A 15,953-nucleotide genomic window follows, 5' to 3' on the forward strand; every position below is an offset into this window, starting at 1 on the left:
CACACACACACACACACACACACACACACACACACACACACACACACACACACACACGCCCACCCCTCGTCCACCCTGCGCCTCCCCGCCCAGCGCTGCTGCGGGGACTGTCCCGAAGAAAGACTGGGGACGTGCGACGCGGCAGCACTTGGCGTCCGGCGCTTGTTCCTGGGTTCCTGGGCGGTCGCGTAGGGAGCCTCGGAGCCACAGCGCAGGAAGGCTGACGACAGAAACTAAACCTAAAAAGGCGTCTGCAAATGCAATCGCGAATGGTACCAAAATAGTAATTAAGAGATTTGTAACCAATTAACAATTAGGCAAATCCTTAGCTGGAGACGAGCTGAAGCATGTCTCTGGAGCTACTTCGCTCTCGACTTGCGTACCCGTCCTTTCACCTTCCGTGGGGCGGGAAGGCCAGGTGTGGTGTCGGACGGGCTCCTTGTCTCTCTAGCGTTGGTCCAGGGGTCGCCGATAGAATTCAGCTGTATCCTGCAGGACCCTCGGTGTCCGCGCCGCCCCCTGCCGGCTTCAGTCACATCCGCCTTTCTCGGAGACCCCAGGGGTGCTGAGCCCAAGCCCCCCCAGAGGTCGGGATCTGTAGCTGGCGGGGGCAGAGGAGGGTCGCGGTTTCGGGCGGGGGGTGGTCTCAGTGGGGGCTGGATCTCAACCGGACTGCTTCTGTCTGTACCCACAGGCTTTGCGCTGCAAATCCAGTGTTATCAGTGTGAAGAGTTCCAGCTGAACAACGACTGCTCCTCCCCCGAGTTTATAGTGAATTGCACGGTGAATGTTCAAGACATGTGTCAGAAAGAAGTGATGGAGCAAAGTGCGGGTAAGAACCCCGCAGCCGCCATCCACCTCCAGCCTGGGTCAGGGGTAGGCGTGGGGAGGTGGGGGGCGTTAAATTACAGGAAAGGGGTCTGCCTTTGATTTCGTGCACACACACTGGTTATCTCAGATTGACTTTGACGGTGCTGGCAACATGAAGAGTTCCAAATTAATCTCATTAGAGTTAATTACCAGGGCTTCTCCCCAAGGGACAGGGGAGGGGAAGTGCATTTAAATTAGTGGCTCTCCTCTTTTTATTTACTCCCCTCATCTCCCTCTGCTAAAAGCTGATCAGGAGGCTAGAAAATATATAGATAACCAGCTCTGCTTGGGCAACTAGACAGTAGCCTGTGAGCAATGCCGGCCTGAAATATGAAGCTAGTTGAAGTTCCCAGAGGTCAGAGCTTGAAAAATGTGTTTTGTCATAGAGCCACGCTATATTTCTTAGAAGAACACTACAGGAACTTTATTTAATTTTAAAGCTACTGCATCAGATTCCAGGCACAAATTGCCAAGATTGTTCACAGGAATGTAGTTTCCAGCCCCAGGAGCTGAGCTGCTAGCTGGCTGATGAGAGGTACTGGGCTTGATGGGGGCGTCCCGCTAGAGCAAACCTCACCCCCTTCAGCCGACCAGAGTTTTCTCCCTCATAGGAACTCCCCAGCCCCTTCCATTAGTCTTACCTGAAATCAAAGCCCCGACAAGTGCACCTGGAACTTTGGGGAAAGGGTGGAACTCTAGTTTCAATTCCAAGGTCAAACCCATAAACCTAGACCTCACCATTTTCAGGATATTAAAAAGAGGAGAAATAGCATCATGTGGTGAATGATAGGGAGTGAACCAAACTTCTGCTCCCCTTTAGTTGACTGAACTGCATAGCCCCCAGGGCTTATGGTTGCAGGGGTTAAATCTGTGAAGTGATTCTCTTAACCCTCTAGCACAGGAATGCAAAGGCTACCATTTTAAAGGCAGGGGCTTGCAAAAGTAGTTTCTTCTCAGAGAAGGGCCTGGAAATGCCTTGTTGCCAACCATAAGGATAGTTGATGAACAGATAGCTCGCTCATCACTGTGCGGTGATAGGGTATGTGTGCGCAGTTTTAAAAGCTGTTCTTTTTAGGTCATTAGGTGTGGATTCTTCCCACAAAAATCACTCTTGTGGGAAGCCTGAAACATAATTGCTCTCAAGAATAATTTGTCCCAAGAAAAGCAGCATGCATTGTGCTGTCATTTTCATGGGATTTGGGATATTACGCAGCAAAAGAAAACTTAGTGAGGATTCTGTAGCTAAGATTGATACCTAATGATTTCGATAAGTTGTTTGTTTTCTCCTGGAGTTTCATTCCCGAGTACTTACTTGCAGCATCTACTCCCCTTCTACCAGAGGAACTGCTGTGATTTTAGTTCGAATCACTCTGAATGCTTTACTGTTCCCACCCCCCCCCCCAAAATATTTGCAGCTTTCTTTGAAGTGGTAGTTTAGAGCCTGGAAAAAACAGGGATAAACTGTGCACACATTAGGAACCTCCTCAGGATCCTCTAGGCCGATGCTGACCTGGGTATCATGTTTTATAAGCTGGGATATGGTTGAGACAAGGAGAGAAAAAGATACGACCCCAACCGGAGCCAGAAGAGATGTCCCTTCTCAGATACTTCTTCCTCTCTAGACGTATATGTAAGATAAATACCACACGCTGCATTTTCAAAGTGTTGTTCTTCATCTTGCTTTATTCTCTCCTCCAAACAACACCGTAAAAAAGGCAGAGAAGGCATTATAAAGCCTGTCTAATCTACAGGAACTTTGAGTACAGAGAGTCTCTAAGTGCCAGGCCTGAAATAGCTCTTCATTGGATCAAGATGGGCACCTTCTCTCCAAACTAGGTTCCTCCAGCCATAGCTCATAGCCCAAAGGGTACACAGCGAAATAATAAAGCAATACCAATAGTGAAGTCAGAAAAACAGAAACGCTTGGACTCCAAGGAAAAGCCTGTTATCGGGGAAGGACACACATACTAAGCCTGAATTCAGGAACGTTAGCCCAGTCCCTGTTTCTGTGTCAAAAGAGCGATGTTTGGGGGTCAGCTTCTTCCAAGGGGCTTCAGTTTTCATCTCCAGGTAGTTGGTAGACCAATGAATTGACTGACGTGACTCTTAACCCTCCTGGTGCTGGCAGGGATGGAGAGCCAAGCAAAGACTTGGAGGGTTAGGTGACCACATGAAGTCCAATCCTCACAGTCCTGGGAGTGTGGGTGCTCTACCCAGCGGCTGCTTTCCTGGGTCTTAGGCAGAGCATCTCATGGTGTGGTAGTCCTCTTTTGAGGCCCTGGTTTCCCCAGACCCTAACCCACCCGTGATTAGTTCTGCAGGTTCAGTCCTTCCACTCTGGAGAGAGAAAGTCACACCTGCTTCACGATAGTCTTAGGAACTGAAGTTAGAACTATTTTCATTTGATGAATATCCTGTTGTTCTGAGAATCTTAGTGCATGGAAACTGAACAGGCTCAGTGACGCAGAATTCAGGGGGCACGTCAGAGTGTTCCTAGAAGTTTGGTTGGAATCCACATGTCTCCTGACACTCTTGAAGCAGCCAGTTCACTTACCTGTGATACACCCAGCCCTGGGTCTTTGAGAAGCTCCCCAAGTGACTCTGGGGTCCCCTGAATTTGGAACAGCCTTTTTGTGTTAGGAGGAAAACAAGGGCCAGAAAAGTTACATATCTGGTCCCTGTCCACCAGCTGACCATTTCCAAGGGGCACCTGCTTTCCTGAGCCAGCACCTTATACCAAAATATGCCACTAGGTTTGCCTGAGAAAAGATAATGTAAGCAAAGTGTCAGACACGTAGATGGTGTTGATGTCCACCATATTCACCTTACAGGCTTTGTGAACTGGTTTACTGGACAGGCCATGAAATGGATATTAAACAGGAGAACCAACCAATAGGATTTTTAAAGTTCAAGTGCTCTATGGACTGGCATTTTTTCACAGGTCGAGGAAAAGCATGGTTTTAACAGACTAAGAGATTTTAATGAACCAAGCAAGTTTGACATTAAGCAGTGATGAAAGGCATTCTCTTTCCAAAAAATACCAGCGATGCAATATGCTTAGGTCTTTAGTTAGTCCTTTCTGGATTAAGTCTGCAAACTCAGCTCTTATGAATTTGGAGACAGGTGCATTTAATTTTCAATTGGGAAGTACATTTAAAATTAACCTTTACCTATTCCCCAGAGTGGCATTCCTAGTAGGTGCAGAGATTTTCCACTGCTTTTTTTTTTTTTCCCCCTTGGTCATTTCTGGAGTTCTAAGGAGGAAGAGCCTTCTTTCATTGTCCTTTCTAATTGATATTTAAATGTTTGCATAACAAATGACTTGTTCTCGCAAGTTCTGCTCTTAATGAGTTAGCTTCTCCTTAGCAGCACCCCTGATAATGACATTTCTTCTGCTCTTGCTTATCACCAAGCTCCGAAAAATATTTCAAATATTGATTCTCATTTCAGAATAGAAGCTCCCCCATATGAATTTTTAAACCAGGATATAAAGAATGCGAATTTGCATTTGTTTGACAGTGCAATCTTGTAATTAGAGTTTTTCCTCTTGACTAGATACAGTGAAAGGGGCATAATTTAATTTTTATAGACTAGCCAATTTCTGTCCTAAGTAAAATATAGCTCTGTCAGTGAGCAAAATGTTACAGGTTCTCCTAAACCTTATTTAAAAGTTAAATGCAGTATATTGAGAGAAAGTTCATGGTCTGAATCAGTAACCTAATCGATCTCTTCACCCATCTTTTGCAACATGCATTAATCTATTTGTCTGTTTTGCAATACAAGAGTTACTGATTTATATGCCATGTTGCATCTACGTTATGGCTGTATAAGTGATGGCTGTTTTCTTTCTGGATTAGTTGGTTGCTCATTAAGTTGGGCAGGGATGGCCTTGGGTAGGTTAATTCTATGCCTTATTTTCTCATGACCTAAATAAGGGATAGCAGGTGAGGACCTGATACCCCTGAGACCAGGATTCATCCACTGCTTGTAGAAATGGAAAACTAACCGTGGCCTGTGTGTTCTTGTGTCTATGCGCTCCTTAATTTCACCACAATTTAAAAAAAAAATAGGCTCTAGTTTGTCCTTGGGGTAGACTTGTGGGGAAGAAGGGCCAGTTCTGCTCATCAATATTAAACCACAGTTCCTCTGCGCACAATTCATTTATTTAAGGTGCACCCAGCTGCACACACAATGGTATATCCGTGTATGTGTGTGTGTATTTTTACAGTTTTTACCATATGCATTGCATACACATCTATATCATTCTTATCAGAAAAATAAAAATATTGGGGCGCCTGGGTGGCTCAGTCAGTTAAGTGACCAACTTCAGCTCAGGTCATGATGTCACAGTCTGTGGGTTTGAGCCCCGTCAGGCTCTGTGCTGACAGCTCAGAGCCTGGAGCCTGCTTCGGATTCTGTGTCTCCCTCTCTCTGTGCCCCTCTCCTGTTCACACTCTGTCTCTCTCTCTCTTAAAATTAAATAAAACATTTTTTAAAAATTAAAAGAAAACTATTAAGTCCTCCCTCTCTGCATACATTCAGATCATAAATAATTTAAGCTGTGTTCTGTTGTAGGCACAAAGACATTTCCTCACATTTGTCCGAGAACGATTTTGTTAAGAGCACCAGTAGGATCCGTGTATCTTCTAGTGCCTTCTTTTTCCCCATATATCATTTCTTCTCCCCCATCTTCTTTGCCGTCATTTCTGCATCCCACCTGTAGTCTTTACCTTGTCACCCTCCAATCCATTTTGAATCAATCACCTGTGCTACGGACTATGCTCAGAGAATGAAGTGAAAAACAAGTCAAAAACAAATTTTAACTTTGCTAGGGAGAGTCTAACAGGTTGCAACACTTGAAGAAAGATTCAGATGCCAAGAAGGATCTCCTCAAATGTTAACACAGCCCTGCTAAAAAGGTTTCCATGTCCAATTCGATCAGGTTATGAACGACACAGGAAAAGCCTCTGCGCAGTGCATGTCCATGCATGTCAATGTCACTACCCCCCCCCCCGCTAAAAAATCCCCCTACTCTTCGGGGTGAGACATTTTGCAGGTCACTTTGTTCACTTAGCTCTCAAGAAGAATCCATCTCTTTCAGGTGGCAGGCATTGCTGGCTGCCAAGGAAGTCTTTGAAAAGTAAATATCAAGTGTCATTAGTCCCTTGGACTCTCCAGTTAAGGGAAGCATTTGTTTATGTTAACTTTGCAGCTGAAAGAGCAGCCGGTGCGGACCTCCCATTTCCAGAGCTAAAATGTTTGAAGATTGATCCAGCTCTCCCATAACACTAATTCCTCCCACTACAATTTCATGAAAGCTTCCATCATTGATGGTTTTCCTAATGAATTTAAACAAGAGAGGCTTCAAAGCTGGGGTTTTTTTTTTCCAAGTGAAAAATGAAACGGAGTATAAAAACAAAACACACCGTTTCCTTTGAACTTTGAAAAGAAAATCTGCTTCCCTTGTATATTTCTGAAACAGAAAGATCTGAATCTACAGCCTGCTTTCCCTCTTTCTCTCTCTCTCCCCTCTGCTTTCTTTTTCTTGCCTGCTTTCTCTCTCCTCCTCCTCCTCCTCTGTCCCCTCTTCCTCCCTTCCTTTCTTCCTTCTTTCAAATTGCTAGAATGATTGAATGACTTAGGTTCTAACTCCCAAACCTGGCATAGTATTATCACACTATGCACAAGGATTTAATACCCAGCCCCTGTTTTTAGTAGGTGAATGGGAAGGCCACTTAGCTCCATTGGAAGAGAAAACAACCATGTTCCAGGCTCCCCATGAAGATGTGACTTAATGTCCCAGGGACTGAGCTTCCTCTCCTGTAAAATAGAGGAAGAGGCTACCTGTTTTCTTGGAGATATAAGACAGTGAGAAATGCTGTCAGTATAACCATCTTTAGGAATCGGTCCTAAAAGTAGAAACCTGCCCGAATGCTCACCAGGAGATTGTTTCTACTCCTATCTGTACCTGCCTCTGCAGATGGCCCAGATATATTAGCCTTGGGGACTTGGAACATTACTTCTTCATTTTGCAGACTGACAGAGCCCTTAAATGTAACCTTTAATCCTTGCAATAAGATCCTTGTAATTAGCTTGAAGGTTCACAGCAAGGTAACATCCTAACTGGAGAGTTGGTGAATCTGAGATGCACAGAAGTTGAGCAATTTGCTCAGGACCACACAGCCAGTGGGACTAAAACTCAAGTCCTTTGCCTTCCCTAAGATTTTTTCAATCATTATAATGATATTTGGGGGGCATTTTTAATAACAATATTTGTGTTATAATTTAGGTTTCATAAAAGTCAGCCTTTTAAAGTGGTTTTTAGTATATTTACAGAATTGTAAATAAAATCTAATTCCAAGTAGATATTTAATTCCCAAACGTTTTCATCACCCCCAGAAAGAAATTCTGTAGCCATTAGCAGTCCCTCATCTGGGAGCCACTAATCTACTTTCTGTCTGTATGGATTTGCGTCTTCTAGACATTTCACATAAATGGAACCGTGCACTATGTGGCCTTTTGTGACTGGTTTCTTTTGCTTACAGTAATACTTATTAAATTCCTCCACTTCACCTCTCATTTTGAGATCTCTTTCCTCCTCCTTATACAGGGAACTGAAGTGAAAGCTCAGGTTTGGAAAATGCCTAAATTATGGGGGAATGAGATGGAGCGGTTTGTGAACTTGCAACTCCGCAGGATGATTAGCCACTTTGTTGAGCCGAACTAAAAACCTGTGCCAGGAGCAAGTCGTTCCAGTGAGCTGTAGGGCACAGGAGTTCATGTTCATCAAGCATCTATGTGCCCAGCGCTGGGCTTTCCATCCCGTGCCATCTGTGAAAGAGTTAATCTGCTTCTCCATGAGGGGACCTGGGTTGGCTTGTGTTAGCCACAGGAATTCTCAGGCAATTGGATGGGCTATTCCTAATGCCTGAAGCTCTCTTCACGGTCGCAGCTGCCCGTCCATGATCGGCATCACCGATAGACCAGGCTCTCAGGAATCACCTCATAGGCTAGAAGAGATCTTAAATGTATAATTTTACAGATGAAAAGAAGAATATTCTTTCCTGAGGCCTTAAACATCTTGAGCAGTCCATTTCTCTTTCTTCCCTTGAGAAGGCTTGAGGGTAGAGCAGGGTTGAAATGTGTTTTGGGAGGGGATTTTTATTAAGGCAGTGGGATTCTGGCATGATTAAGTCATCCGCAACGAATACTCAGGGAACATATGCAAGTCTGGCCTTTTTCTCCCAAACCAAATCATTGATTATAGCTTTTATGTAGGCAGAACCATTGACTCCATTTCTCTCCTCTGTTACTCCCTCCTTAGAAACTGGGCTGGATTCTTCCTTGCCTTACCGTTTTCATTGTGGTAGAAGTGGTTGTATTTTGGGGAAAGGAGAATTGCTGGTAGTGGACAATATGTTTCCTCCTGGGCATTCCACAAAAAGTCTTATCTGTAATTTAGGAGCTTCACCCAAATCTGTGACGAATCAGCCTACAAATAAAAAGAATTAGGATCTATGCCATTACTACTTTCTATCTGTGGTGAACTTGGGGTTGTGGCTGCATTGTGATTCAGGAGCTGCTTCACGGGCCAGAGCTGTAGGGCATGTTCTCTTATTAATATGTTGCTTCCAATCCTCTGATTGCCTGCAACGGTACAAAGCAAAGCAGGAGATGAACTGAATTAAGTGCTTTTTTAGATAAGGTGAAACCATAGAGAGCTTTTAATAAATTGCTTTTTTTTTTAAGGGAATGCATTTAAATAGAAAAAAAGCAGTGATGGCTCAGGACGTCGATTTCGAGCATTATGACTTCACAAACCACGAAGAGGGATCCAGATGCACAAGTGATGAAGTGTTGTATTATTTTAAGGAAGTTGTGATACTTGGTCCAGTGCATTTCATTTCTCACTGGACATGGACAATAGCTTTTTATGTTTTTCTATTTCTTGGACTTGTTGGCGGGAGCGGAGGAACGACTGGAGTCAGTGCCAGAGGCGGGTGGCGCCAGGCGCGCGGCACTCGCCGCTGGAGCCCGTGCATGCTGTGCTCGGCATGAATACGAATGTGCAGAGCAGTTTACCATGCCCTCCGCTGAGGCTGCTTCAAAGAGCATCTAGCAGAAGCAGGTGTATTAAGTGACGCCGGGCCATGGGTTTTATGCACTGTTTTATTGCTTATGCAAAATCTAGCAAACCACTTGGGTCCCCTTGGGTAACTTCAGAGAGTCTGTTCGGAAATAACAAGAGGCTGGGCAGGTTGGCTCGTTTTCCGCCCAGTGAAGACATCCAAACTGGGAGGGCAAAGAGATCTGGGCTTCAAAGCCAACCCAGATTCTTAGGAGAATTTGCCTGCCTTCAGAGGGAGAGGCAGCGGGTGGGTGGAGCTGCACCTGCAGAGGGAAGAGCTCACTAACTTTCTTTGAAAGGTCAGACAACTTTCTACTCAGCCTGTCACTGGCTGTTGGAAGGGAAAGAAGACTCAAGCAAGGCAGAGGCAGGCATTTTGCATAAGAGTGGTTTAAGATCGAGAGAGACTAAACCAAGCCCTGTTTAAAAAAAAAAAAACAAAAAACTGGCTCTGTGTGGAAAAGCCAGCCAGAGCCCCTGCTTACATGAGCCTGTGGAGAAGCATCTTAGACTTGACCTTCCTGGTGTAGGTGGAGACAGGAGATGACAAAAGGAAGTTCTGACAATTTTATCTTTGTTCCGTGTTCTCCAGCCAGCAGTTTTCCTGGCGACAAAAACTTTCAGTGTTTTTAGAGTATCTTTTCCTAATCCAATTGAAACTTAGCTTCATGAACTAGAGCCCATTCATGATTTGCATTTCTGGATACAGGGCTCCTGAAATAACACTGTGCACATCCTCTGTCTCCCTCGCATACTCCCCAGCATCCTCCCCTCCCTTCTTCTGTCACACGCTCACTCGCTTGCTCGCTCTCTCTCTCTCTCTTTCTCTCTCTCTTTCTCTCTTTCTCTCTCTCTCTCTCTCTCTCTCTCTCTCTCTCTCTCTCTCTCTCTCACACACACACACACACACACACACACACACACACACCCTAGACTCATTCACTCATATACAGACCTGCAATATATACCTGCTAAATGACTGTACTTGAAGAAATCATGGTTCAAGCAAAAACAGACAGACTGAGTGGCATTTAAAAAAATAATAGACCAGAAATGAGGGAGTTAAAATCTCTAGCGTAAAAAGAAAAATAGAACAAAGTTAAGCTTAACCTACTATTTGCTTTTCAGTTAAACCAGAAAAAGCCAATTGATGCCTGTTAGCACATGAGGAACAACTCTGAAGTGTAACACACCCAGTTTTTCTAGCTTGTCAGCTCACTTTCAAGGCTGATCTGGCTGTGCACTGTATAGGAATGTTTTCTGGAAGACCCACATATACCTCCCTCCTAACCATCCAGCTAGCTTGGTAATCAAGCCCATTGGGGACAGGTCACCACTTAACCAATCTGGTCAGCTGGAGTTTAGGTTATTAGGAGCTCTGTTGCACCGTGGAGATCCACCTTGGTCGTGAACTTCCTAAGGGAGAAAGTAGCCCCCTGCCCCCCACGCACAGTTGTATGCTTGTTCTCCCCCGGCAGACCTCTGCCCCCACCCGTACGTCTCTCCCACACAGGCAGTGCAGGTTTGAAATACAAATGGGTATGCCCCATCCACACTTTGAGCTGGGGGACGTACTTCCAAACCAGTTAGTGTGGACAAAGTAAACCATGGAGGGAAGCCGGCAATGTGGGGGAAAATGACCCTGGTTTTGCTCTCCTACTGTCTGCCTTATACTTAGGCTGTGTTTCACTGAGCTCTAAGGACCAACTCATTGTTTGTATCCTTGCTCTGTTTATTGACCATCATTAATATCATTGTCCTGAGACCTGGGTGACATTCTCAGAGAAGCTCTGGCTGCAACCACCCCCAGGCATCAGAAAGCAGTGTTGTATGTCAGCAGTGAATCATGGACTCTACCCCCAAAGCCAAGAGCACACTGTACACACTAGATATCCACTAACTTGACAATAAATTATATTTAAATAAATAATAAAGCACTGTGCTTTCCCCCTCTATAGTCTTCGGGAGCACAGTTTCAAAAGAGAATAAACCAGCCCTTGCTCCGGGTGGATTTCTCTTGCCTGCCCCCCAGATGTCACTTTCTGGGTCACTTAAGAATGTATTGGGTGGCAAGTAGCAGGGACTTCAGTCATAAAGGCATTTATTGTTTACCTAACAAGTAGTCCAGATGTGGGTGGTCCTGGAGTTGTTCCCACAGCTTAGCGATGCCAGCAGCGACATGGTGCCCTCCATTTGCCTCTCACTTGCTAAGCGTGTTAGCTTTTTGCTCTTGGGCTTGTTACCCCTTGGTCACAAGGGCACTGCTGTGTTCAAGTTAAAGGGAAAGAATAGCATCGGGAACTTTTGTCTTCAGCTTTACGCTCCCCAGTTCCCCAAGAGAATTCTGCTTATTTTTCATTGGTCAGAACATGGTCTCATGGCCACTATTGCTGTAAGGACGACAGTAAAGGGTGGCTTTGGGGTGGCCAGCTGTAGTGTCTGCCAGATCACCTTTTGAGAGATCCATGCACAAAACTGGAAAAGTTCCAGCACCATGCCTCCAGGAGCCGCTGGAGAAAGAACAGGGATAATTCCTTTTCCTGAACATCATTTTCTCTTTTGCCTAAAGTGAACACTGAAATGCATTGTCGAAGGACCTTCATCCTAAATCATGATCACATTTTAGAAAGGGAAAGAAACACATACACCAGCAAGTGAGGTCCTGAAGTTTAATTCAACATGTCTGTGATGTTCCAGAATATTCAGGTTTACTGAATGCTGAGATAGAGGAGTATAACTACTCTTTAGTGCAAGGATGTTTTTCTTTTCTTTCTTCTTAGAGAATGTGAATCTTAAACTCTTAGGCAGGCTCTGTGCTCAGGGAGGAGCCTGAAGTGGAGCTCAGTCCCATCACCCTGGGATCATGACCAGAGAAGAAATTGAGAATTGGAGGCTCAATTGACTGAGCCCACCTAGGTGCCCCAAACAAGAATATTATCTATTGAAGAGAAAGCCACATTCTGGCAACAGATGCAAGGACAGCCAGGGTTTAAGACCAAGATGTTCTTGGCTCACACCATCTGGACCCATCACACCACCAGCGACCCTGTTTCTCCTACATTTGGGGTGAATTTTTGTGCAAGAATCTGACGATGAAAGTTTGAGCCCTTCTGTGTTAATTTTGCCATTTCAGAACAATAATCAGACAGAGGCCCAGGTTAAAAATGCAGGAGCACAGTCATAAATTATTGAAGGGCGCAGTTAATACTGAGATAATAAGTCATAAATATCTATTGCTTCAATCCCCCATGGCAAACAGGAACAGAGACCCCAGGTGAGGACAAGCAAGGGACTGTGCAAAACCTTCCTGGCTCAGGAAGTTACAAATGAGCAGAGAAGTCCCACCCTAAAGTGAAGCTAAAGCGAAACTGACTGTTGGCCTCATACATTATGGGTTGGTTGCTTGCTTATTATAATTAAGTTGGCATCAGGGGTTAACAGCCTTGAAAATTAAACTCAACCAAAAAAAAATTTTGAAAAGGGTAATCAAAGGCTTTCAAATAATGAAATTAACACATCACTGTTAGAAGGAAAAAGTATGTTCTCCAGGCACCTTGTTTCATGTCTATTTTGTGGTGGTGGTGGTGCTTGTTTTACAAGGAGTGTTTGTTAGCCTCTGGGTCACTGCAGCTCCTTAACGTGACTGTCAGTTTCCGGTCCTAGCTGCACAGTTAAGACGGACTTGGCATTTGTATGGATGTTCAGTGTAGAACTTGGCACTTTCCTTGGTTTTCTATTTTGAGGGGTTTTAGGGGTTTATTTTTGAGTTTTTTGTTTTTGGGTTTTTGGGGGCTTTTTGTCTTTTAAAATGGGTTGCTCGCATTCTTATTTGGTTCCTGTGGCCATCTGTAGCTCAAATGGAAGGGCTTTTTTGCCTTTTAAAATATTCACATCCATGGCAAGGGAAAAGTAGTTAAGAGCTGTCCAGAGAAGAACTGCATTCTGGGTTTTCACCCTTCTTTATGCCTGATAAAGGGTGCCCATCATGTCAGTAATGAGGCACAAATATAGATAAGCCTCTTTTTCTGAGATGTTCCCATTAGAATGCAGACACTGTCAAAAATTCCTCACATGGTGTTCTTTAAGAGAAAAAAAAAATACTTGGGAACAGATCGAAGATCTTTTTTCTTGCAGTTTCTTTCAAAGCTCAGTGAAAATGCATATAGTTCATTCCAATTACCCGTTTCCAAGCATTTTTCTTTGAGGAGCTCTTCCTAGTTCTGCATAGAATATTTATTGTGATGTAATCATATCTCTGGTGCAGTAAGTGTTGGTTCTTTTTCGAGTAAAGAAAGATTAGTCTCACTCCCAGACGGGCATTCACACAAGTAGCAGTTCACCAGAGAAGTCGACTTTAAAACTAAATTGTACAACGTGGGGTGAAAGTAATGGACTTTTAAAGGCTCTGTTGAGAAATTTCCATCTTTATACCAGCAAAGAGAGCAAACACAAAGGAAACCGTTGGAAAAGATAAATGCACGATGGTCCGTAAAGAGGAGGGAACACATGCTTTATGCCTCTCTTTAACTGACCATTGGGGAAGAGGCTAAAGTGTGAAAACTAGGAAAATAGCTTATTTTAGAAACCTATTCAGAGCCAGGAGGTCCTAACAGGACTGTAGTCCCGCACTCTTTGGGATGGGTCAAATCTGCACGTACATTTGTCTGTGTGTAAGCGGGGGGGGGGAGGGAGTGGGTTGCGGTATGCTGATCTAGATTCTCTTTTACCCCCAGTGCAGCTCAACTCACCCAGAAAAAAACAATGTTAAGTCATTACTGTTTATGATTTTCAAATCCAGAGTCTATTTGAAATAGAAGATCAGTTGGAAGATGCTTCCCAGCATCACAGAGAATCAGGGCTATCGACTTAGATTCAGGGCCCCATGCAGACTGGGTCACACAGAACGTGACGGGGTCCAGAGAGTGCCCAACAGTTATCAGCCGCCTTCTTACCCAGGTTCTGAGCATACTGAGAAATAAAACAGGGGACCGGGCAGATGAGGGCAAAAATATCAGCACAGTAACTGCGAAAGAGTAAGTTGAAGGGAATAGCTTTGGGGTGAATGTCAAATGGGCTTCCAAATGGGCTGGTCTACCCAGTCCGTAAAGGCCAAAGAGAGAGTTTCTTGTCCTGAGGAACATGGCAGAACACCTATTTGCTATAAGCCATTCACTCCCAAGAAGGAAAAGAAAGCACATGAACAATGTGTGTCTGCTTATTCTTCCCAAATTTACCAACCAGATAGGTTGCTCCCTTTCGGATGAGAGAACAGAGGTTGAGGCTGGCCAGGAGTGCACGGAGTTCCCTTTGTGTGGAAGGAAACAGACGGGCAAAAAAACCATTCCCCCAATAATCTTTGAAGCCCATCCTTTCCCTGCCCACCCCCCGAAAATACTCACTTCAGGATTCTCCAAGATCTTTGAGGCTGGAGTGAAGTAGTTAAGTAGCACAGATGTTTGGGGTTGCATCAGTCACCTATTGGTCATATGCAGCATGTGTTTGCATAGTACATAGAAGAATGATATGGACTTGACCCTCACTCATAGTCATGTCTTTTATTAAAAAAAATTTTTTAAATAATGTGACACAGAAAAGCTGCAAAATAGTACAGACTTTCTATATACCCTTCGCCTACTTTCCTCTAATGTTAATAACTTGCATATCTACAGTATAATGACCAAAACTAAGAAATTAACATTGGTGCATGGTTTATATTTAGATTTCATCAGCTTTTCCTTTTTCTGTTCCAGGATCCTATCTGGGATCACACACTGCATTTCGTTTTTATGCCTCCTTGATCTTGGCTAGTCTCCAACAATTCCTCATTCTTTCTTTGTTTTTTTTGTGATGCTGGCACTTGTGAAGAGGACCCATCAGCTGTGTGGATAGTGTCCCTCAATTTGGGTTGCTCTGATGTTTTCTTATGGTCAAATTGTGGTTGTGAGACTACTCATAAGTCATGTGCTAGCACTTTTCAGTGCCTTAAATCAAGAGGTGCATGATGTCAGCATGTCTTACTACTAGTGATGACTTTGATCACTTATTAAGATGGTGACTGCTGGGCTTCTCCACGGTCAAGTGACTATTTGTCCCTTTGTAATTAATAGATAACTTGAAGGAAATTTTTTGAATTTCCAATATCCGGTTTCTCCTCAAACTTTGCTCAATAATGTCAGTATCTGTTCGTGTAGTGGCCCCTTACCGATTATTACTGAGGTGTCCTAATCTTAATTTCTATTTCCCTCATTCCTTCTGCAGAATCCTTCTGTAAGAGCTGTCCCTTCTCCTCCAAATATTTATTTACTCATTTATTTGCATAAAGGTGAACTGGTGGATACTCACTACATGCTATCGGTTCTGATTCAGTACTGTTGTTAATTTTGTTGCTCAAATTGTCCTAGCTGTGCCCTGGGAGGTCGACTTCTGTGTCCTTTTACACATGCCCCATCTTTTTTGAACATGTCCGTCCTTTTTGGCACCAGAAGATAAGATACTCGAAACTCATCTTAATTTTCCCCTCTCTCAGCCTTGTTTATCACTTCTTCATGGTAGTTGTGTATTTTTTTTAATGTTTTTTATTTATTTTTGATAGAGAGCAGGAGAGGAGGAGGGGCAGAGAGAGAAGGAGACACAGAACCAGAAGCAGGCTCCAGGCTCTGAGCCAGCTGTCAGCACAGAGCCCGATGTGGGGCTCGAACCCACGAACGTGAGATCTGACCTGAGCCGAAGCTGGAGGCTTAACCGACTGAGCCACCCAGGCGCCCAGTTGTGTATTTTAAATGAAAAACAAGGGATGCCTGGGTGGCTCAGTCAGTTAAGCATCCGGCTCAGGTCATGATCCCAGGGTCATGGGATCAAGCCCTACATTGGACTCTGTGGTGAGCGTGGAGACTTGGAGACTGCTTAAGATTCTCTTCCTCTCTCTCTACCCCTTTCCCCTGCTCACATGCTCTGT

At 44.3% G+C, this 15,953-nt stretch overlaps 1 protein-coding gene across 1 annotated transcript in view; it reads left to right on the top strand.

Moving 5' to 3' along the window:
• LYPD1 (LY6/PLAUR domain containing 1) overlaps nt 1-15,953 on the top strand; it is a 38,567-nt gene that overhangs the window by 1,424 nt on the left and 21,190 nt on the right. The window contains exon 3 of the mRNA XM_029933324.1: nt 695-832. Coding sequence (XP_029789184.1) covers nt 695-832 — 138 coding nt within the window. The remainder of the gene's footprint in view (nt 1-694; nt 833-15,953) is intronic.

Source organism: Suricata suricatta, chromosome 3 (genome assembly GCF_006229205.1).
Source record: "Suricata suricatta isolate VVHF042 chromosome 3, meerkat_22Aug2017_6uvM2_HiC, whole genome shotgun sequence".
In the NCBI taxonomy this organism is placed as follows: Eukaryota; Metazoa; Chordata; class Mammalia; order Carnivora; family Herpestidae; genus Suricata; species Suricata suricatta.